The 22453-nt window shown below is 37.3% G+C and overlaps 1 protein-coding gene across 5 annotated transcripts in view; it reads left to right on the top strand.

Annotated features, from left to right (window-relative positions):
- The window catches only part of LOC120860913 (leucine-rich repeat-containing protein 49-like), a 157049-nt gene that overhangs the window by 129347 nt on the left and 5249 nt on the right, over positions 1-22453 (top strand). For all 5 annotated transcript variants that reach the window (XM_040236638.1, XM_040236639.1, XM_040236635.1 and 2 more), the window contains 4 exons: positions 5813-6050; positions 7892-8077; positions 11543-11652; positions 18171-18324. In XM_040236638.1, coding sequence (XP_040092572.1) covers positions 5813-6050; positions 7892-8077; positions 11543-11652; positions 18171-18324 — 688 coding nt within the window. The remainder of the gene's footprint in view (positions 1-5812; positions 6051-7891; positions 8078-11542; positions 11653-18170; positions 18325-22453) is intronic.

Here is a 22453-nt window from a genome sequence, read left to right as displayed (position 1 = left end):
TAGCCAAAACAATCTTGAGAAAGAAGAATGGAACTGGAGGACTCAACCTGCCTGACTTCAGACTACACTACAAAGCTCCAGTCATCAAGACAGTATGGTACTGGCACAAAGACAGAAAAATAGATCAATGGAACAAAATAGAAAGCCCAGAGACAAATCCACGCACCCGTGAACACTTTATAGGTGTCCTTTGACAAAGGAGGCAAGAATATACAATGGAGAAAAGACAATCTCTTTAACAAGTGGTGCTGGGAAAACTGGTCAACCACTTGTAAAAGAATGAAACTAGAACACTTTCTAACACCATACACAAAAATGAACTCAAAACGAATTAAAGATCTAAACGTAAGACCAGGAACTAAAACTCCTAGAGGAAAACATAGGCAAAATGCTCTCTGACATAAGTCACAGCAGGATCCTCTATGACCCACCTCCCAGAGTAATGGAAATAAAAGCAAAAATAAACAAATGGGACCTAATTAAACTTAAAAGCTTTTGCACAATGAAGGAATCTATAAGCGAGGTGAAAAGACAGCCTTCCGAATGGGAGAAAATAATAGCAAATGAAGCAACTGACTGAAAGAATTAATCTCAAAAATATACAAGCAGCTCCTGCAGCTCAATTCCAGAAAAATAAACGACCCAATCAAAAAATGGGCCAAAGAACTAAACAGACATTTCTCCAAAGAAGACATCCAGATAGCTAACAAACACATGAAAAGATGCTCAGCATCACTCATTATCAGAGAACTACAAATCAGAACCACAATGAGGTACCATCTCATGCCAGTCAGAATGGGTGCTATCAAAAAATCTACAAACAATAAATGCTGGAGAGGGTGTGGAGAAAAGGGAACCCTTTTACACTGTTGATGGGAATACAAATGACTTTTACAGCCACTATGGAGAACAGTGTGGAGATTCCTTAAAAAAACTGAAAACAGATCTGCCATATGACCCAGCAATCCCACTGCTGGGCATACACACTGAGGAAACCAGAATTGAAAGAGACACGTGTACCCCAATGTTCATCGTAGCACTGTTTACAATAGGTAGGATATGAAAGCAACCTAGATGTTCATCAGCAGACAAATGGATAAGAAAGTTGTACATATACACAATGGAATATTACTCAGCTATTAAAAAGAATACATTTGAATCAGTTCTAATGAGGTGGATGAAACTGGAGCCTATTACACAGAGTGAAATAAGTCAGAAAGAAAAATACCAATAAGTATACTAACACATATATTGGAGAAGGCAATGGCACCCCACTCCAGCACTTTTGCCTGGAAAATCCCATGGACGGAGGAGCCTGGTGGGCCGCAGTCCATGGGGTCGCTAAGAGTCGGACACTTTTCACTTTTCACTTTCATGCATTGGAGAAGGAAATGGCAACCCACTCCAGTGTCCTTGCCTGGAGAATCTCAGGGACGGGGGAGCCTCATGGGCTGCCGTCTATGGGGTCGCACAGAGTTGGACACAACTGAAGCGACTTAGCAGCAGCAGCAGCAGCAGCAACAACACATATATATGGAATTTAGAAAGATGGTAACGATGACCCTATATGTGAGACATCAAAAGAGAAATAGATGTAAAGTACAGTCTTTTGGACTCTGTGGGAGAAGGCAAGAGTGGGATGATTTGAGAGAATAGCATTGAAACATGTATATTATCATATGTGAAACAGATCGCCAGTCCAGGTTCGATGCATGAGACAGGATGCTCAGGGCTGGTGCCCTGGGATGACCCTGAGGGATGGGATGGAGAGGAAGTTGGGAGGGGGCTTCAGGATGGGGAACACATGTATGCCCATGGCTGATTCATGTCAATGTATGGCAAAAAACACTACAATATTGTAAAGTAATTAGCCTCCAATTAAAAGAAATAATTTTAAAAAATAAAGCTCCTTCTTTTTAATCGAGGGAAAAAAAAAGAAAATAACTGAAAAAAGTTTGGTCCTGTAAGACCTATTTAATAGGTGCTTTGTTTCCTAGCAACAGCCCAGCAAACTTGCCATTTGTTTTTACTGAATGTCCATATGAAGTCTACAGCAGTTGGAAATTACTTCTGCTTTGTTTTGGAACTGTACAACTGTTTTGCTGAGGCTAAGCTTATTTATTATTTCACTTATTTTCTTAACAGTTTACTAAAAAACTTTTAAAGAAAATAACCATTTTCTAATAAAGGCATTTTATTTTGAAGTTTATTTTTTCATATTTTATTTTATTATTATTATTATTTTTTACTTTACAATATTGTATTGGTTTTGCCATACATCAACATGAATCTGCCACGGGTATACATGTGTTCCCAATCCTGAACCCCCTTCTCTCCTCCCTCCCCATACCATCTCTCTGGGTCATCCCAGTGCACCAGCCCTAAGCATCCTGTATCCTGCATCAAACCTAGACTGGCAATTTGTTTTTTACATGATATTATACATGTTTCAATGCCATTCTCCCGAATCATCCCACCCTCGCTCTCTCCCGCAGAGTCTGAAAGACTGTTCTATACATCTGTGTCTCTTTTGCTGTCTCGCATACAGGGTTATTGTTACCATCTTTCTAAATTCCATATGCATTAGTATACTGTATTGGTGTTTTTCTTTCTGGCTTACTTCACTCTGTATAATCAGCTCCAGTTTCATCCACCTCATTAGAACTGATTCAAATGTATTCTTTTTAATGGCTGAGTAATACTCCATTGTGTATATGTACCACAGCTTTCTTATCCATTCATCTGCTGATGGATATCTAGGTTGCTTCCATGTCCTGGCTATTATATCATATGGAAAAAAGATAAGACACGTTCAAACAGACGATGTAAAACAACACAACTTCTCATAGCTATGATTCAACTTCTTTTGCTGAGTATCGTGGCCATCAGGCATCACTACATTAACTAGCAAACTTTTTTTTTTGCCTTGACTTTACTTTTTCATTATTTGTGTTTGCCTCACCTGTGAGAACCATCTTACTAACCCCTTAGCCTGTGTCTGTATCACCGACTCTGCCCCTTTGTTCAAACCACAGTTGATGGTTGGAACACCCTTTTTAAGATTCAGTAGATACTCCTAAGAAAATTCATAATTGTCTCATTCATTAATTCTTTGAAGAAATATTTATTGAGTACAACCTGTGCTAGGAGCTATGCTAGGTGCTGATCTACTATAGTGAAGGTGACAGTTTGAACCCTCAAGGATCACATTATTCAGTAGGAGAGACAGAGAGGGAGACAAGCAACTGCAGTACAGTATGGCCAGTGCTGTGTTCTTTTCATAAAGCCATCTTTATTTTAGTGGTACTGAAATGTAACTTCTTTATCCTATTCTAGAAATGATTATATGTTATATGGGTTGTGTGTGCACTCAGTCGCTCAGTCTTGCCCAACTCTTTGCAGTCCTATGGACTATAGCCCACCAGGCTCCTCTGCCCATGGAATTTTCTAGACAAGAAGGAATGGGGTGCCATTTCCTACTCCAGGGGATCTTCCAAACCCAGGGATCGAACCTGTGTCTCCAGTATTGGCAGGCAGATTGTTTATCACTAGCTCCACCTGCTCTACGTAGCTCAACACAGAGTTATCACACAAACCACAATATAAGGAACTCTTAATTCTCACCTTATTTTTGTTTGTTATGAGCCATTACGTTTATAGGATTTTCATCTAAGATTATTCACACACCATTACTCACTAAATATTTGATGATTACTGTATAATAATCATTGCCATGAGCACTAGCCTGGCAGAAATCAATCCTTTTTATATTTTCTTGGTCACACATTCACAGAGTTGATGGATGTTACTACCCAACTTCTTATTGTGTTAACAAATATGTTACATGTTAACTGGTGCCTATGGAGTACATGGAAATCTAGTAAAGCATGATAAACCAGCAAGGTGATGGTTTGTCAGTCTCACAACATCAGCATTATAAAACTTCTGAAGATCTTTAATAATGCAGTCATTTATATTGTGAAAAGCCCATTAATAGATTCTAGACCCTCCAAAGATGAAAAAAATGTAGCCAAAATTGTAAACCCATAATTATGATTGAATATGAGAAGTGGTGTATCAGAGGAGTATACAAAATTCTGTTGGAGTCCAAAGGAAGGCAAAACATTAATATGTTAGTAAGGGCAAATAAATACTATCTAAAGGCAGAATTCCATAATGAAAACAAAGCATTGTTTGAGTTTTGAGATTGAGTAACAAATAGTTATGTCTGTATTCATGAAGCAGAAAATTTGAGTTGGATCAAGCAGCTATGGTTTTTCCAGTAGTCGTGTATGGATGTGAGAGCTGGACTATAAAGAAAGCTGTGCACCTAAGAATTCATACTTTTGAACTGTGGTGTTAGAGAAGACTCTTGAGAGTCCCTTGGACTGCAAGGAGATCCAACTAGTCCATCCTAAAGGAAATCAGTCCTGAATATTCATTGGAAGGACCGATGCTGAAGCTGAAACTCTAATACTTTGGCGACCTGATGCAAAGAACTGACTCATTGGAACAGACCCTGATGCTAGGAAAGATTGAAGCAGGAGAAGGGGACAACAGAGAATGAGATGGTTGGATGACATTACCAACTCAATGGACATGAGTTTGAGCAAGCTCTGGAAGTTGGTGATGAACAGGAAGGCCTGGCATGCTACAGTCCATGGGGTCGCAAAGAGTCAGACACAACTGAGCGACTAAACTGAAGCTATTTCTTTTCTTCTTCAAGAGCATTCATTTAGGTAACCTTTTACAGAAGTGTGGCTCTAACTTTGAAAATATTAACAGTTATCATAGTCAGTAGAGTATGTGAAGTTATTTTGTATGTGTATGTACTGGATTTTTTATCATTTCTTATTTCAATACGGGGAGGAAGTCGTCATTGATTTTGCTGCCTATAACTGTAATATATATACCCTTGCATATTTTCAAACACATTGAACTATTTAAAAATGTGGAGTCAAAGTTACCCCTTAGTCCAGCTTCTGAGAGAGAAACTATTGTTAACAGTATGTGAATTTCCAAGTATTTTATAAACATAGTTTTATATTATATTGTTCTTACTATAGAAATATTATTCTGTAAAATGCAGTTTTTTTCAGTCAGACAGTGAAATACTTTCCAGAGTAGGCAAACTTACTTGTTTTGACATGCAAAAGTATCTATGCTATATTAAATGGATTGTTTTATTTTTTTCTTTTTTTAAAACCTTTTTATTTTGTATTGGGGTTTAGCCAGTTAACAATGTGATAGTTTCAGGTGAACAGTGAAGGGACTCAGCCATACATTTACATGTATCCATTCTCTCCCACGCTCCGTCCCATCCAGGCTGCCACAAAACACTGAGCAGAATTCCATGTGCTATATAGTAGGTTCTTCTTGGTTATCTTAAATGTATTATTTTAAAACTAAGTAGAATATCAATTATCTTCCATCAGTATAAATAATTTGGGTTTAAAAGTAGTAATTTTTTGTTCACATGTGCCCCTTTTTAAATTAAAGTATATGATTATAGAAGAATATAAAGCTTCAGTTCAGTTCAGTCGCTCAGTCGTGTCCGACTCTTTGTGACCCCATGAATCGCAGCACGCCAGGCCTCCCTGTCCATCACCAACTCCCAGAGTTCACTCAGACTCATGTCCATCAAGCTTGCAGATGTACTATTGAAAATTAGTCTTTGGTACTCTGGGTTTAATTATTGAAATAAAAAGAAATGGATGTAAAATTTCAAATACTTTTTCCAGCAGATCTTTATAATCTATTATTTACTTTGCATGATAAAACTTTCATTAAGATTATATGATGGGTTTCCCAGGTCTCTGGACTCAGGACTCACCAGTGGATTACAGGATCTATCTGTCACAGACACACACCTTGTTGAAGTGGATGGAGACACGCTTTCCCTGTATGGTTCAGGAGCACTGGAGTGTCTGGATCGAAACTGGAGCATGCAAACAGCAGGAATGGTGACAACAGTGTCCTTCACTTTCATAGAATTTGATGAAATCGTCCAAGTGCTTCCCAAATTGAAGATTAAGTTTCCTAATTCTCTGGTAAGCATTTCCTTTTTGTTGTATATTTGAATTCTTCTCAGTCATGACTTGTATATTCAGGCCAAAGACCTATTTTAACTTTTATTTATGCAGTTTCTATGTGGCAGGGAGACTAAGTTCTTGTGTTGAATTTCTGAATCTGATATTTAAATTAGTATTCATAAATGGCCTTGCAGTCTTCTGTTAATATTAGAAATTTTCTCTCTAGAAAATGCTTCCTTATGGAGTATGAAGGACCAATGTAATTTTATTCAAGTGACATACTTCTACTTTGGGAAACTTTCAACAGGACCTCACCTAACTATATTATAAATTCATTTACTATATCTGGTATTAACAGGACAAGTATACTCACATATAATTTTTATAGTAGTCCCCTAACAACATTTAAAATCACTTTAATAGCTCATTAAAGTTACTTTGAGAAATTTGCCTTTTCCAGTTATGGTATTATTTATTATATTAATTATTAGTATGAATTTGTGAAAGCTGTGATTTCTGAGTTCTTTCTTGAGTTTTTATTATCATTGTGTTTTTCTCAATTAGCTAGTGATTTCCCTCACCAACACTTTTTTAAATTTTTATTTATTTTAATTGAAGGCTAACCACAATATTGTAGTGGTTTTTGCCACACATTGACATGAATCAGCCCTGAGTGTACATGTGTTCCCCATCCTGAACCCCCCTCCCAACTTCCTCCCCATCCCATCCCTCAGGGTCATCCCAGTGCACCAGCCCTGAGCGCTCTGTCTCATGCATTGAACCTAGACTGGTGATCTATTTCACATATGGTAATATACATGTTTCAGTGTTATTCTCTCAAATCATCCCACCCTCACCTTCTCCCACAGAGTCCAAAAGTCTGTTCTTTACATCTGTGTCTCTTTTGCTGTCTCGCATATAAGGTCATTGTTACCATCTTTCTAAATTCCATATATATGCGTTAATATACTGTATTGGTGTTTTACTTTCTGACTTACTTCATTCTGTATAATAGGCTCCAGTTTCATCCACCTCATTAGAACTGATTCAAATGCATTCTTTTTAATAGCTAAGTAATATCCATTGTGTATATGTACCACAGTTTTCTTATCCATTTGTCTGCCAATGGACATCTAGGTTGCTTCCATGTCCTGGTTATTGTAAACATTGCTGTGATGAATATTGGGGTACACGAGTCCCTTTCAATTCTGGTTTCCTCGTCACCAACCCTTTTATAATGTATTTTGTTCTTTTGTTATATTTTCCTCTCTAATAAAAAGGATAGTAGTGGAGACAGTGTGTTTAGAAAAGATCATCCAAATTCACAGACAGAACATTTCTATTAGCATTTCAATGTTGGTATTTTGTTTTCTGATAGCCAGTTTAAGTAGTCTCCATAGTAATTAGCAAGATAAAAGTAATAATGATTAACTAGTTCTTCTCAGAAGTACTGTGAGCCCTGTATTTGTAAAGTTCTGAAAATTTTACTTCTGGTTTTTCCTTTGTAGATTTAATCTCCATGTAAAGCATATAAAATCATTGTAATATCTGGAAGAGTCTGAATTATTGTATATTTATATAATTTTTTAGAAATGTAGTTAGTTAATAGATAGGTGGATATCCTTTGCAGAATGGAAATCACTTCGAATTCAATATTGGGTGGCTTAATATATTCTATCAATAACTTTGTATTAGGTAGATTAAAGGTATTTAAGTTTAATACATTTAGTTGGTTTAATGAGAACATATTAGTTAACCCTAAAGTTTAGATTTATTTGCGGAATGATAGTGAAGCTTTATGGTAACATTTTAAGATGGTTAGAGTCAATATTCACCCCTTTTTTTGTTTATTATTGTAGCACCTTAAATTCAAGGAAACAAATCTTGTAATGCTGCAGCAATTTAATGCACTAGCACAGCTCCGTCGAGTTGACCAGTTGACAATTGATCCTCAAGGAAATCCAGTTGTTGGTTTTACACTCTGGAAATATTATGTCCTGTTTAGGCTGAGCCATTTTAATATGCAGAAAATAAATGGAACAGAGGTAAGCTAAACACTAAGTCAACTGTAGAATTGAAATGTTCCTCTTAAAGGGAAATAATCGTAAAAATATCCAGGAATTTATGTATAAAATCATGATTGATCTTTTGAGAAATAATTTTTTAAAAAAATCATCACATTAAAAATATTGAAAAGCTAAAAATATTTGTCTAAAAACTTCTAATATACTAGGCAAATTTTGTGAATAAATTAGTAACCAGATCATGGTGAACAGTATATACTTATATTGTTTTTAAGTATTCAGAGAAGGATTGATAGGATAATAGTTTAAAATGAAAAGAAAAAGAACACTTCGGTAAGTAATGTGATTTTTGTGTTTTTCAGAGTGTTTTACATACTGACATGTAAAAGGGTCTGGGGAAGTGATACTAAATGTCATTTAATAAAGGTTGTGATAGAGGAAGGGAAGAATAACATGCAAAAAAATGTACATAGGGAAAGAAGAGTGATTTTAAAAAGAAGAGATAAGAGGGAGAAATAAGCAAGGAGGAAAGTTAAAAGAAGAAAAAGTCTACATGAATGAAAAAGGAAATAAAACAACCATAAGTAAAAGTCTAGATTGCTTTGTTAATAGTTTGTAACAGCTGCTTGGACATATCTACATTGTATAATTCAGGTCTGGAGCCTGAATAGCTGGAAAATTATTAGCAAAGAGTTATTTTTCAGATTGATTCTGCTAAGCTTGTCATGAGGGTAATCCCCCAGCTATCCAAAGATCATGTTCTCTTTAAATATTACTTTGGAAGAAGAGAGAGAAACTATGCTTCTTCTTCTGTGGAATTCCAGAACTGAGTTTAGATAATCCTCCAAAAGGAAAAAATCTTTTAATATGCTACTAGTATTAGTGTGATTATCTCTTAAAATTCAGACCTCCTTATTGTAAGATGAGCTATAATCAACTTTGCTAGCAGGGTGGTAAGAGCAACTGTAGTTCCCTGCAACTGATACACTATAAGTAATGAAGTGAAGTGAAGTCGCTCAGATGTGTCCGACTCTTTGCGACCCTGTGGACTGTAATCTACCAGGCTCCTCCATCCATGGGATTTTCCAGGCAAGAATACTGGAGTGGGTTGCCATTTCCTTCTCCAGGAGATCTTCCTGACCCAGGGATTGAACTGAGTCAGGCAAATGCTTTAACCTCTGAGCCACCAGGGAAGGTAACTCTGGCCTAAAACTTAAGAACTCCAGCATACCATCAGGAGACTGGAGGTCTCTGGGTCAGCATACAAGAGCCATGTGAAATTTGCATCAGCTACTCTGGGCACCTCATGAGAAGAGTTGACTCATTGGAAAAGACTCTGATGCTGGGAGGGATTGAGGGCAGGAGGAGAAGGGGACGACAGAGGATGAGATGGCTAGATGGCATCACCGACTAGATGGACGTGAGTTTGAGTGAACTCTGGGAGTTGGTGATGGACAGGGAAGCCTGGCGTGCTACAACTCATGGGGTCGCAGAGTCAGACATGACTGAGCAACTGAATTGAACTGAACTGAATGGTAGGTCCATGACCCCAGTATCAGCCATCTGTTGAAGATGTAGGGCAAACCTGGAACCTTCAGATGACTATTAATTTCTCCAACTAGTTCACAAGAGATTTGTTTTAGTTTTATGTACCCTCTTGGTACTTCCCCAGAGAGGTTGTAAGTCACTGGTCAGATCTAATAGTTCCAAAAGTTTCCAAAGCTAGCCTGGGTTGTAGGATAGTTATTTTAGCAATAGGTGAGGAATTCTCCCTCATTAGTGGCCAAACCATTATCTTGATTAACCCTAAATACTGTATTTACCCAAATATGGATCACTGATGGAGACATAATAGTTATTACAAAACTTTAAAATAGGAAGTAATAGTGTAATATAATTATATAGAGAAGAATGAGAAAGAACCAATGTAATGTATTCTGATTTAAAGTTCTGAAAATGTCAATGCCCAGGAATATTTGACCTTTTAATATAAGACCTAGAATAAACCTGCTTATCTCGTCCTTGACAGTATGTGATAATGTTACACTGTATTTCTGCTTTTCTTTGTATGAGAGAGAGTGAGCATTGTGAGCATCAAGAGGAAAAGATGGAGTAGTGGCCTACACTGGCCACTAGGTGACTGTGTTAGACCAAACAAGTTAGTTGTCAGCTGAAGGAATGATTCTGGGGAGCTGCAGCCTCATTAACTACTGACGTCTAGGGACGGAAGGGAAAGAGTCAGTCTGCAGTGATTCATATGTATAAGTCGCTTGTGAATTATGGGCTATTTTTCAGAAAATCCCTGTGTAGGTAATTATAGCAAGTGTTAAGAAGAAAGGTTTTAAAAATCCAAAATGGGTCTCTCAACATCAGCTCTATTGACATTTTGGACCAGATAATTCTTTGTTATAGGGACTGTCCCGTACACTGTAGGACATTTAACGGCATCCCTGGCTTCGACTCACTAGATGCTAGTAGTATCTGTCCACCAGTTGCAATAAACAAAAAACATCTCCAGACACTGGCAAACATTCCCCAGGGGCCAAAGTGGCCCCTGATTGGGAACCACTGAATTATATTGGCAAAGAAATAGTATTTAAAATGCAAGAAACCTAATTTTATATTTAAAGCATGGCATGCCCAGATATTAATACAAGGCTTGCTTTTAGCCTTTAGTAGTTTCTTGGTTAACACAGGAACGAGCCCACATGAGGAATGTACCTGTGACAAACTGTTCCTTGTGCGGAGAAAGGTGGATGCAACTTCAGAAGGAGCAGGAGTGCCATTCCTAATCCAATGTTCATTCCCTCAGAAAGGGATGAAATTATCCTTTCAGGAACAAGGTATCAACAACACCTTGACTTGCCTTTAACACATTATTAAAGTTAATCTATTCCACTGACACTTGAGAATTTCCCCCTTAAATCATTCTACTCAAAGAAGCTTTGGGATTTTTGAAAAAAAAAAAAAATCATTAAGAATTTAAGGTGTCTCAAGTATAATCCTCAGGAACCATGGCTTCTAAGTCAGAGGTAACACCTCACCTCCCAGCCCTCTTCCATCACAGTAAGCCACATTTGTAAATCTACATTCTAATCAAGCTCAGGGAAAAAAGAGAAATATCAGCCAGAACTCACTCTCTTCTTATAGCCCAGGAGAATGTATTTTCCCTGAAAAGAAAATTTTTAATTAATTTATTTATTTTTGGCTGCTCCATCAAGTCTTAGTTGCAATACGGGAGTCTTCCTTGCAGTGCATGGCTTTGTAGTTGCAGTTTGCAGGCTTTGTTGCCCTACAGCCTGTAAGATCTTAGTTCCCCAACCAAGACTCAAACTGGCATCCTCTGTATTGGATTCTCAACCATTGGACCACCAGGGAAGTCCCTACAAGAAAATATTTAATCTGGACATTTCTATGAGATTATGTTAGTTGTATCAAGTTATGAGGCAATGTCATTTTTTACCCCTTTCCTATTTGTCTCTTCAGGTGACGCAGAATGATATGATAATGGCTGAGAGGCTGTTTGGAATCCTAGCACATGTAGCATCTTCTGAATTACCGCAGTACCGTCTGATTTCAATACTGGGTGATGCCAGGTAAACTTTAATTTCTATAGTTTTTATAGAAGTATTGTTGCACTAGGCAAAGTAATACATAACACACACTTCTTAATTGTGCTATTTATTCATTCCACAAACATCCTAAATTTGTTTTTGTCTGGCCTTCTCCAAAGTTTTGGAGATATAAAGATGAATATGATGAAGTTCTTGCTTTTTTGTGGCTTATAAGCTAATAAATCATTAGTTTATGAGCTAATAAGACATTTCAGATGTTGTAAGAGAGGGCTGTAAGAGTATAGGAGAGATTACACTTTGGAAGAACATTGGGGAAGGCTTCACAAAGGACTTAACATTTTTCTAGCTCATCAGGAATGAATAAGGGTTTTTTCAGATACAGGGTATGAGGGAAGGAGTTCTGCTGAGGCACAGGGAATTGTAAATAATTCAGTATAATTAGAGCATAGGATGATTGTGAATTGTGATAGAGAGTGAAAGTAGAAAGATTGATTGTGATCTGATTTTGAAGAGCCCAGAAATCCATGAAAAACAAAATGAATACTGTGCTTTGTAATTAAGCCCAACAATCATGTGATTAGATTCATGTTCCAGAATAGCTGCCATTTGAGAGCATCCAGATGGAAGGAATGGAGACCACTCAAGAGGCCAGGCTGTATTCCAGGAGAGAGGTTATAAGGGTCTGAACTAAGACAGAATAGAGAAGATAATTGAAAAACACATAGAAGTGTACCTGACAGAAAACACTGACTGACAGGTGCGGCATGGACAGAGGAAAGCCAAAGGAGGCATGCCAGTCATGACTCAGCTATAGATAGTCACCCTGACCAGAGGAAGGAGAAACAGTTGGTATACGGGAACTCAGTTATCCACAAAATCACTGAGAGGGACAGGGAAGCAGTCTCTAGCCTGGGCCGGGAGGGGATCCCACAATGATACCACAGAACCAGTCCACCAAGGGCACTGCCACCTTGGCTGCAGTCTAGGAGCTGGGGGGTCAGGATGCTTGTCCGAACCATGGCGTCCACTTTTCACACAGGGGTCAGGAAGTTCCCCATTCCCCTCTTCAAAACTTGGCTCTACTATGATTCGTGCCAATGAAAGGGGTGTCTGGCGTGCTTACTCTCCCACTTAGTTCAGTTCTGATTTCAGAGCTTACCCATGTGTATCTGATTGGCAGAGCTGAACTCATAAAAAGCCCACAGAACATTCTGAAAAAAAGTACTGAGCGAGGTGCTGCTACAAAATGAACAGTAAATGTAAGAAATAGGAAGCATTGAATTAAAGAAATGATGTTGTGCAAAGACTCATTAGTAAGCGGGCTTCCCTGGTGGCTCAGTTGGTAGAAAATCTGCCCTCACTGCAGGTAGACCTGGGTTTGATCCTTGGGTTGGGAAGGTCCCTTGGAGGAGGGCATGGTAACTCACTCCAGTATTCTTGCTGGAGAATCCCCATGGACAGAGGAGCCTGACGGGCAACACTACATGGGGTAGCAAAGAGTTGGACACGACTGAGCGACTAAGCATAGCACATAATGCAAAAGACTTTAATAACGTGAAAATAATAATCCCAGAATATCCTCAGAGAAAGGATGTTGACGTTTGTCAAGTTTCTTTCCCTGTTTGGGAGAAATAGAAAAGTATATGTTTATCTATGTGTTTTCAAATCTCAAGGGCTACCATTAGAAAAGAAGATAAGATGTACAATTTCTAAATCATTAAAAGAAAATACCACTGATCAACAAAAAAAGCAGGAAGGGAAGAAAAAAATGAACATGTCAGTTATCACAATAAATATTCATGAATGAAATTCTATTCATTGATAATAGCTCTCAGCTTGGGTTAAAAACTGAATTTCATTTTGTTTTTGAGAGATACTCCTAAACTAATATATAAAGGTTGAAAATAAAGGGGTGGAAAATATATAACAGGCAAATAACAATAAATAAATAAGGGAATATTACTACTAGTGGTGATAGAATTGATGATGTTGTTGTTCAGTTGTCCAGTCATGTCCAACTCAGCAACACCATGGACCATAGCATGCCAGACTTCCCTGTCCCTTACCATCTCCCAGAGTTTGCCAAGTTCATGTCCATTGCATTGGTGATGCCATCCAGCCATCTCATCCTCTGACACCCTTTTCTCTTTCTGCCCTCAATCTTTCCCAGCATCAGGGACTTTTCCAGTGATTCAGCTGTTCACATCAGTGACTAAAATGCTGGAGCTTCAGCTTCAGCATCAGTCCTTCCAATGAATATTCAGGGTTGATTTCCTTTAAGATTGACTGGTTTGATCTCCTGGCTGTCCAAGCAACTCTCAGAAGTCTTCTCCGGCACCACAGTTCAAAGGCATCAATTCTTTGGCGCTCTGCCTTCTTTATGGTCCAGCTCTCTCAACCATATGTAACCACTGGGAAGACCATAGCCTGGACTACATGGACCTTTGTTGGCAGAGTGATGTCTGCTTTTCAACACACTAAGTTTGTCATAGCTTTCCTGCCAAGAAGCAATGGTCTTCTAATTTCATGGCTGGAGTTACCATCCACAGTGATTTTAGAGGCCAGTAAGAGGAAATCTGTCACTACTTCCACTTTTCTCTTTCTATTTGCCATGAAGTAATGGGGTCAGATACCATGATCTTAGTATTTTTAATATTTAGTTTTAAGCTGGCTGTTTCACTCTCCTCCTTTACCCTCATCAAGAGGTTCTTTAGTTCCTCTTCTCTTTCTGCCATTAGAGCATTAGAGTGATATCATCCAAATAACTGAGATTGTTGCTGTTTCTCCCACCTATCTTGATTCCAGCTTGTAACTCATCCAGCCCATCATTTTGATGATATCAAAAACTTAAAAGCCACCAAAAAAGATAATTATGAAACTTAATGTAACCGAGATCACAGCTTCTAAATATGTTAACAAATGTAAGTATATATTAACAAATTCACATTATTGTGGTAAATATTAACCTATTCGATCACTTGATCAAATAAACACAATTAGAAAAGAATACTGAGGATTTGAATAACTCACTTAACACACTATACCAAATAAATGTATTTAGAATTTTATTTCCAGAAACTTATTCCCAATTCAGAGGGGGAAAAAAGCCTATTTCAATACCTATTTAAAACTTTCAAAAATTGAACATATATTTAAACTCAAAGAAAATCTTCATATATCTCAAAAAGCATATTCATGCACATAACTTTCTGTAATGATAATATCATAAAATTAAAAAAGAATGAGACAAAAACCTGTACAATTGCAACTGGAAAAGCAAAGAAACAAGAGAAATTCTCAGAAAACAAGATACAACTGCCTTAAAACTTTTAAAAAGTTGTTTGATCTCAAAGTTATAGACAGCACAAACATAGGTATCCAGGGATTTTCATTACAGTGTTTATAATATTAAATAACAAACATGAAAACTCACTCAGTTCAGTTCAGTTCAGTCATTCAGTTGTATCCGACTCTGTGATCCCATGAACCACAGCATGTCAGGCCTCCCTGTCCATCACCAACTCCCAGAGTCCACCCAAACCCATGTCCATTGAGTCAGTGATGCCATCCAACCATCTCATCCTCTGTCATCCCCTTCTCCTCCTGCCCTCAATCTTTCCCAGCATCAGGGTCTTTTCAAATGAGTCAGGTGACCAAAGTATTGGAGTTTCAGATTCAACATCAGTCCTTCAATGAACACCCAGGACTGATCTCCTTTAGGATAGACTAGTTGGATCTCCTTGCAGTCCAAAGGACTCTCAAGAGTCTTCTCCAACACCACAGTTCAAAAGCATCAATTCTTCGGCACTCAGCTTTCTTTACAGTCCAACTCTCACATCCATACATGACTACTGGAAAAACCATAGCCTTGACTAGATGGACCTTTGTTGACAAAGTAATGTCTCTGCTTTTTAATATGCAGTCTAGGTTGGTCATAACTTTCCTTCCAAGGAGTAAGCGTCTTTTAATTTCATGGCTGCAATCACCATCTGCAGTGATTTTGGAGCCCAGAAGAATAAAGTCAGCTACTGTTACCACTGTTTCCCCATCTATTTCCCATTAAGTTATGGAACCGGATGCCATGATCTTAATTTTCTGAATGTTGAGCTTTCAGCCAATTTTTTCACTCTCCTCTTTCACTTTCATCAAGAGGCTCTTTAGTTCTTCTTCACTTTCTGCCACAAGGGTGGTGTCATCTGCATATCTGAGGTTATTGGTATTTCTCCTGGCAATCTTGATTCCAGCTTGTGCTTCTTCCAGTCCAGCGTTTCTCATGATGTACTCTGCATATAAGTTAAATAAGCAGGGTGACAATATATAGCCTTGACATACTCGTTTTCCTATTTGGAACCAGTCTGTTGTTCCATGTCCAGTTCTGACTGTGGCTTCCTGACCTGCATACAGATTTCTCAAGAGGCAGGTTAAGTGGTCTGGTATTCCCATCTCTTTCAGAGTTTTCCACAGTTTATTGTGATCCACACAGTCAAAGGCTTTGGCATAATCAATAAGGCAGAAATAGATGTTTTTCTGAAACTCTCTTGCCTTTTCGATGATCCAGCAGACATTGGCAATTTGATCTCTGGTTCCTCTGCCTTTTGTAAAACCAGCTACATGTCCATTAATAAAGGACCAATTACTTGTAGCTATGAAAATTATTAGAAGTTGTGATATGAAATAATCGTTAAGATGTCTTAGAAACTAAAAATACAAGATATAGAACAATTGTATAGTATGCTGCAATTTCTGAGAAATAGAACATGTACTTCAGAGATTTCCTTGTATAATTTTAAATATTTGAATTTTTAGAAATGATTGTCTCTATGAGTTAAACTGAGAACAGTAGGATTTCATAGTGCAAAAGCTTACTTTTTCTGTACGTTTATATGTAGTACTTGGAATTATCTTTTTCGGTTTGTTCTGGTTTTTTGTTATTATTCTTTTGGTTAAAATTATTGTATTAGTTTCTAAAAAAAGAATTTTAAGAGATTTCCTATCAGTATTCCTGCAGTAGAAGAAATGATAGCCTCTAATTAAGGCAGAAAGAACCTGATCCCAGATAGAAATTCTGATGTGCAAGGAAAACTAAAGAGCAAAGAAAGTAGTAAATTTGTGGGATGAAACTAAATAAACATCGACTATATAAAGCAATGATAATAGTATTATAAGATTTTAAAATCAATATATCTATTGAAATGAGTATATTAGGAAAGAATAAAGAGTGAAAATGAAGGAGCTAAACATTTATCTAAAGAAGTTAGGAAAAAAAAAAAAAAAAAGAAGTTAGGAAAACAGTAGCAAAATAATCCTGAAGAAAAATAAAGGAGATGATGACATTGAAAACATAATGAAAAACTGATTATTTGAAAACACTACTGAAAGTGATGGATAATTTGTATATTGCTTTCATAATTAAAAATCAATAAAATAAATATAGATAAATATCTATATTACTTTCTTCTTTATAAGAGTGAGAAAATTATGCTACCAAAATATCCAGCAAATGAGAGTGATCATAGAAACTGACCTACATCACAATTAAATTTTATTCATTTTATTAAAATGTTAATTTTAATAACATAGAAAATGCTTATTATATAGCATTAAGCAAAAACAGTGTACAAACCTGGATGTTTATAAAAATTCACAGAGAAAGCCTATGAGGAAATATGTCTAATGTGAACAATGTTACTGATTTATATAGATTTATATGCTATATATTTATGGATGATTTTATGCTATTTCTTTATACTTTTCAAAATATATACTCCTTATAATTTTTTAAATCTCTGTGTTATACCCATATTAAATTGGAAAAATGAAGACATTTTCTAAAAGATATATTCCCTTTTTGCTCCTAGTCTTCAGTTCACAGTTCATAGACACCCTACGTGGTAGAAACCAGAAAGCAACCTTCATGATGAGTTGCTGTCCTCCGTAATTCTAGGCTTGTGGGTCTGCAAGTGATACTCTGAACACTGTCTATGTTCTTCATGATCAAATGAAGCTTCCTGTTTCATTATTTACCTCCTGCTGAGATCTCACCCTTGATATGATAACAGCCAAAAGTATTTTTGTTCTGCTTTTCCTAAACTTAAACCAGTATTCCATTCCATTTGTAGCTATGGCTAATGCTACTGAGCTACATAATGAAATGATGAACTGTTTTTGTGATTTATAAGGTCTGTAACTAACATGTTTTATGGGATATAAAGACTGTGGAAGTTTGGTCTACTATGTGTTTAATTGCTTTTTGTGTGTGTATTCTGTGTTATTTAAGTTTTGTATTGATTTTTTAAAGACAGTTTTTTTTTTCATTTTAGAAATGCTTGAGACATGTCTTTGTTGATGATTGGCAGTGAAACAATTTGAGTTATAGAACTTAATCAGTAGAGAGACTGGAGTAGTGAATTGACTTTGAAAACCCAAACTGCTAAAGCAGATATTCAAAAAGGCACATGCTACCCTCGAAAATCGACGGGAAAGACATTCTCACCAGTTGGATAAGGAACTCTCTAAGTCTCTTTACCGTCTTTCTACAGGAAGAAGCAATTCCGATATCTTCTAGAAACCAAAGGGAAAAAACCTGGTATTGTCAGTGAAGAAAATAATGATCGCAAGAGACTTGTGGGAGAAAACACAAATCGTGCTACACTGAATTATACCACCAGAGACTTTTACACTGAAAAGCTAGAGGTAAAGCTGCCATCATCTGTGGAACTTATTGCCTGGATAAATTCCAAATGGCTTGCGACTTGGGAGTTATACGTTTCTCTCCTACTCATTTAAGATAACCTTTTTTAATTCTGGAATGTTAGTCAGCCTCATATCCAGAGCTGGGGGCAGTAGGCACCAAGGAATTAGGGAGAAGTAGAGCCCTTAGTTCAATATATTTAAGCAGAAAAGAAATGTTCAAAAGAAAGAAATTGGTACCAAAAATTTAGACCGAAGTAGGACCAGGATTCAGATCTCTCTGAATTAAGAAAACTGGAATAGACTTGCTTTGAGTACTTACCTAGCCTCTACCAGACTGGCAGAAAGACACCTCAGAACCTCCATTTCTGTTCTCTTTGCCTAGGTCCTTGATGTTTTAATTCACTATTTTATTCTCCTACAGCATTAGCTTCTGTGTTCTTAGTCACATAGTTTTAACCTATTTTGTTTCCACTATAGTCTTTTAGACAGAAAGGCTAGAACCAGTTCTTTACTCCTGTATGTATTCAGAAGTTTTTTTGAGGGACTGCTGTGTTAGGGGACTGCAGAACTATAAAGAAGAGAACCATGCAGTGTGTGCCTTGATGGAACTCAGAGAAAGGTAAAGAAACGAGTCATCTATATAAAAATAAGATGTTAAAATTCTGCAAGAGTTTTTGAGGGGTTTAGGGGTGTGTGTTAGTGTGTATTGGCCAAATATTTTTCAAATGTTTTATAATGGTTGTGAGATTCTTTATTCAAACTATATTGTAGCTGAAAACTCATTATGTCAAAAGAAAGCAAAACAGCAGAGCTGCTGATGGGGTTCAGAGCTCTGATTGGATCTTCTATTTTTTTCCTTTCTCCTTACCTCATTCCCGGACTTCCCTGGTGGCTCAGACAGTAAAGCGTCTGTCTACAATGCGGGAGACCTGGCTTCGATCCTGGGTTGGGAAGATCCCCTGGAGAAGGAAATGGCATTCCACTTCAGTACTATTGCCTGGAAAATCCCATGGACAAAGGAGCCTGGTAGGCTGCAGTCCATGGGGTCACAAAGAGTCAGACACGACTAAGCGACTTCACTTCACTTCACCTCATTCCCAGAGCTGAACAATCTCTTTGGAACCCATAGGCCTCTAAGGATTATACTTTGAAAAGCACTTAACTCAATGCAACAATATTTTTGTAGCATCCTGAAGGATGTTTTGAAAAGATTCTGCTTTAAATTCTAGTGCATGAAAGGTTACTGCTTCATGAGGTAGTTGTATATCACTGAACAACTCCAACAGTGGAGAAATTCTTACCCATGTTAAGCTGCCTCCTAATAACTTTCGATTAGTGATGCTAATGTTGCCTTATGTAGAAAACAGAGCAAATATCTTCCTTATGAAAATTCTTTAAATATTTGAAATGAATTACTTGAAGTCATCTTTATAGTTATACTTTCTTACATTCAAAGTAATGTATTGAGCACCTGTCACATGTAATACTTGGACTGTAAGAAGTCGCTGTATTATCCTCATGAATCTCACATTCTAATGGAGGAGATAGACATATGCAGAGATAATGTAAATCAGTAAGTCGGGAGAGTGTAGCTCAGGGAAACTGCTCAGTGCTCTGTGCTGACCTAAGCGGAAAGGAAATCAAAACAAAGAGGAGATACATGTATATGTGTGGCTGATTCTCTTCAACACAGCAATGTAAAGAAACCAAACTCCAATTTTTAAAAGTCAGTGTTCCTTAAAGTAATTTAAAATTTAATATAATCCCAATAAGAAACCAAAAATTTTTCATTGAATTGATCCTACAGTACCTGTGGAAAAATAAACATAAATAACCATAAAAACTCTGAAAAAGAAAAATGATGAGGAGAAAACTAGCACTGCTAGATAAATTAAGACATATTATGGTCTTATCAGTTAACACAGAGTGTTTATGGAGAGACAGTCTCATGGGATAGAATGGAAAATTCAAATGTACATCTAGATAAAAAAGAATTTATGATATGATAAAGAATAATCTCAAACAAATCAAGAAGGATTATCCCAGTGGTGATTTGAAAATAACTACGGAATTAAGAGGGAAAAAAGCTGGATTCAGACTTTATACTTCAGTTCAGTTCAGTTCAGTCGCTCAGTCGCTCAGTCGTGTCCGACTCTTTGCAACCCCATGAATCACAGCATGCCAGGCCTCCCTGTCCATCACCAACTCCCGGAGTTCACTCAGACTCACGTCCATCGAGTCCATGATGCCATCCAGCCATCTCATCCTCTGTCGTCCCCTTCTCCTCCTGCCCCCAATCCCTCCCAGCATCAGAGTCTTTTCCAATGAGTCAACTCTTCACATGAGGTGGCCAAAGTATTGGAGTTTCAGCTTTAGCATCATTCCTTCCAAAGAAATCCCAGGGTTGATCTCCTTTAGAATGGACTGATTGGATCTCCTTGCAGTCCAAGGGACTCTCAAGAGTCTTCTCCAACACCACAGTTCAAAAGCATCAATTCTTCGGGGCTCAGCCTTCTTCACAGTCCAACTCTCACATCCATATATGACTACTGGAAAAACCATAGCCTTGACTAGATGGACCTTAGTTGGCAAAGTAATGTCTCTGCTTTTGAATATGCTATCTGTGTTGGTCATAACTTTTCTTCCAAGGAGTAAGCGTCTTTTAATTTCACATCTGCATTAATTCCAAATGAGTCAGAGATGTTGAAGTTTATAATGAAAGGGTAAAATATCTACAGAAAACCATGAAAGATTTATGTACAGCACTGAGATCAGAAAGACCTTCAGAGAGATAAAATAAGCAATGTCAAAAAACAAACTGAAAAAAATAATTTGCAACTCAGTTCAGTTCAGTCATTCAGTTGTGTCCAAACTAATCTCCCTATATTATCAAGAACTTTTAGAAATCAGTGAGAAAAGGGACCAACAATCCAGTATAGGTTGTGTTACTTATTCAAAAATAAGTTTAAAATAATATACCATTTACCATGACAATAAACACTGTCAGTTCAGTTCAGTCGCTCAGTCGTGTCCGACTCTTTGCGACCCCATGAACCGCAGCACGCCAGGCCTCCCTGTCCATCACCAACTCCCAGAGTTCACCCAAACCCATGTTCATTGAGTCCGTGATGCCATCGAACCATCTCATCCTCTGTCGTCCCCTTCTCCTCCTGCCCTCAGTCTTTCCCAGCATCAGGATCTTTTCAAATGAATCAGCTCTTCACATCAGGTGGCCAAAGTATTGAAGTTTCAGCTTCAATGTTAGTCCTTCCAGTGAACACCCAGGATTGATCTCCTTTAAAATGGACTGGTTGGATCTCCTTGCAGTCCAAGGGACTCTCAAGAGTCTTCTCCAACTCCACAGTTCAAAAGCATCAATTCTTCGGTGCTCAGCTTTCTTTAAAATATGTATAAGCCCTCCACAGAGAAAATTATAAAGTTTTATTGAAAGACACTGAAGAAGAACTGAATAGATAGTGTATGTTTATGGTCAGAAACTTTCTACATAATAAAGATGTCAGTTCTTCCTAAATCCATCAGTATAAGGCAATTCTAATAAAAATTCGGAAAAGTTATTTGTAGAACTTCACCAGTTGATCCTAAAGGTGTTTGATAGAGCAAAGGACTTAAAATAACACAACAGTATAAGTGAGGAGAACTTGCCTTATCAGATATAAAGTACTATTTTTAGCTGTAGTAATTGAGGCCATATAGGAATAGATTCATAGATCCATGGACAAAATAGCCAGAACTATCCCATGTTTATGGGAAAACTTTGTACAGATATCAGGTATTGCTGACTAGTACAGACAGACTAGCTAATAAATGCTACTGAGGAAATGAAATATCAAATCAGAAATACATATCCCTACTATGGTGTACTTTGTTAAAAACCATATTAAAAAATTAACTCCGGATCAAATAAAAACCCAAATATGAAAAGCAAACTTTAATATTCTCACTTAAAAAACAGTTGAAAATATGACCGTGATTGGGTAGACTATGCTTTTCTAACACCCTACCCTCCAAGGGCACAAACTGTAGGGAGAAATTTTGATAAATTTGGCAATAGAGGTCATTTTTTGAAAAAAACAGGAAGAGTTTCCATGGAGTAATATAAGCAGAGTCT

The sequence above is a fragment of the Oryx dammah genome, unplaced genomic scaffold (assembly GCF_014754425.2).
Source record: "Oryx dammah isolate SB20612 unplaced genomic scaffold, SCBI_Odam_1.1 HiC_scaffold_11209, whole genome shotgun sequence".
In the NCBI taxonomy this organism is placed as follows: domain Eukaryota; kingdom Metazoa; phylum Chordata; class Mammalia; order Artiodactyla; family Bovidae; genus Oryx; species Oryx dammah.
The sequence above is the reverse complement of the archived record's forward strand: the minus strand, read 5'-3'. Positions and strand labels throughout refer to the sequence as shown.